Raw genomic sequence first — 2,207 nt, forward strand, 5'->3', positions numbered from 1 at the left:
TTTTTTTTTTTTTAATTCTTCCTAAATAAACTCTTCAACACTTTCCATGTTTAAAAAAGGAAACATTATTGTATTCATCTCACAGCAGGAGCAGGACAAAAACACTGATTCTTAAACCTCTATTCAACAATAAAATCCACAAGTATCTGAGAATTGAAAAACGAGTTCGAAGTTACACAAAGTTCGGGACGATTGATCTTTCATTTCATCCTGGATTGCATGTAAAGCACAGAATGCCCCTCATATAATGAAGTTAAGAAACCTGACTATATTTAAGGACTGTAATCTGCAGTCATGAAGTTTGAACTTCAGCTGATGGGTCGCTGTCTCCTGAACTCGGTAAGCTAGCGATATACTTCCAACAGCGCTTGTGAACGCCACTGATCTTCTTCGGAGCTTCTGCGATAGGCGTGCCTGGAAAATACATTCGTTTCAACCTCTGGCATTGATGGAAGTAGTTTGCAACAAGCAACAATAGCAAACAGGAAGATAAGTCCTAGAAACTTAAATTTTAACTATCATTTGTAAGCAATACAATAACGGTTGGCAACCAAGTCCGGAGTCGCCTCGGTAAAGAGTTCAAAAGGGATGAATCTCAAGGGCTAACTTTCTCAACCTAACTACAACTTAAGCTGTAACGACACAAGCCCACCACTAGTAGATATTGTCTGTTTGGGCCCATTACGCATCACTGTTAGCTTCATGGTTTGAAGACACGTATGTTAGGGAGAGGTTTCACACCCATAAGGAATGTTTCGTTCCCCTCTCCAACCGATGTGGCTCACACAAACCTTCAGGACGTCTCGTGCTTTAAAATTCAAAACTTGAAAACTTACCGACTATTTATAATAGAATACACTAAAAGTTAGGTCTCGTTTGATAACCATTCGATTTTTGAAAACTAAGTTTATAAACACTACTTACACCTATTGTTATCTACTTTCTACCGATATTTTAAAAACTAAGCCGAGATTAGAAAACTAAAAATGTAGCTTCCAAAAACTACTTTTTCTTTTTTGTTCTTAGAATTTGACTAAGAACTTAAAGTGGTTGCTTAAGAAAGATGAGAACTATAAAATGAAAATTGAGAGGACACAAACATGAACTTCAAAATCAGAAAACTAAAGACGAAATCTTATCAAACGGGACTTAGATTGTCACGAAACAAAATCCTATACACCAAATTCAAAGATTAGTAAATAGTGAATATTGAATAATTTTCCAACTTTCATCATCTAAATCAACTATGAGGCATTAGCTCTTGATGTCATGGTCCCAAATTATAGAACTTGGCCTAGGTTTGAACATACAAGAGATTCAATTGTTGCTCATTCTTCTATATAAATATTAGAACAAAATTCCAGCAAAATAAAATTCCAATAACGATTGAGGAACAAATTTGGCGATAAAGAATCACTAACCATCTTTATGAGCAACGCCCCATGCCTTGCCATGCGTGCCACTCTGTATAAAACAATCGAAAGTATAAAGAACTTGGATCCTGAATCAGAGAGCATCGAAAGAAAACAGATCTAACACTTCCAGTTCAAACGCCTCCGGAGTTATAAATGCTACAAATCTTCGTAAACGATTAAAGTAAACAAAACCGTTGTGTTTACTTAGAGAGGGAATGATCTCAAATGAAGCGCCACATACATTGATCTAAGAAAAGAAACAAGATGAAGACATACCTTGTACAGATTTAATTTGGTGATCTGGTACGATATTTCATCCCAATGAGCCTTGGCGACATGGTATCCTACTCCCCAATTGGGCAAAAACTGAACTACTTCGAACAGGTTCTTCTTCTTCTTCCTCCGCTTGGTTTTAGTCGAAGCATCGGCGAAGAGGTGGTGAATCTTCTGGTAAAGGTAGAAGATAACCGGGAGAAATGTAGGGCTCCACTGATCGCACTTCTGTTGGCGACAGACATTGGAGTCTCTCTCTCTAGCTTTGCTATTTCGCTGCTCCCCGCGGCTTTGGGCAACTCAAAATGGGAAATTTTTGTGTATTTCTTTTGTTTACCCTTTCTATTTATATATATATAATTTTTTATTTTTTTTTCAAATTGTTAAAAAATATTTTAAAAAATTTGCCATTCTAGAGCATAGATTTTACTAAACCCAATAGAGTGAATTAATAATGAACCTTTCCAGGTCGCTTCCTACCCGTATTTGTCAAGAGCATTTCCAAGTCTTATGAAGAAG

General features: G+C 36.7%; 1 protein-coding gene across 1 annotated transcript; it reads right to left on the reverse strand.

The window, feature by feature from the left end:
- Positions 1-92: 92 nt before the first annotated feature.
- On the reverse strand, positions 93-1,987 carry LOC111786741 (the record flags this gene model as incomplete). The annotated part of the gene is made up of 3 exons (XM_023666971.1): positions 93-414; positions 1,422-1,464; positions 1,692-1,987. Coding segments are annotated over 3 exons (461 nt in total), but the record flags the coding sequence as incomplete, so codon positions are not given.
- Positions 1,988-2,207: the final 220 nt, after the last annotated feature.

This window comes from Cucurbita pepo, unplaced genomic scaffold (genome assembly GCF_002806865.2).
Source record: "Cucurbita pepo subsp. pepo cultivar mu-cu-16 unplaced genomic scaffold, ASM280686v2 Cp4.1_scaffold002641, whole genome shotgun sequence".
Lineage (NCBI taxonomy): Eukaryota > Viridiplantae > Streptophyta > Magnoliopsida > Cucurbitales > Cucurbitaceae > Cucurbita > Cucurbita pepo.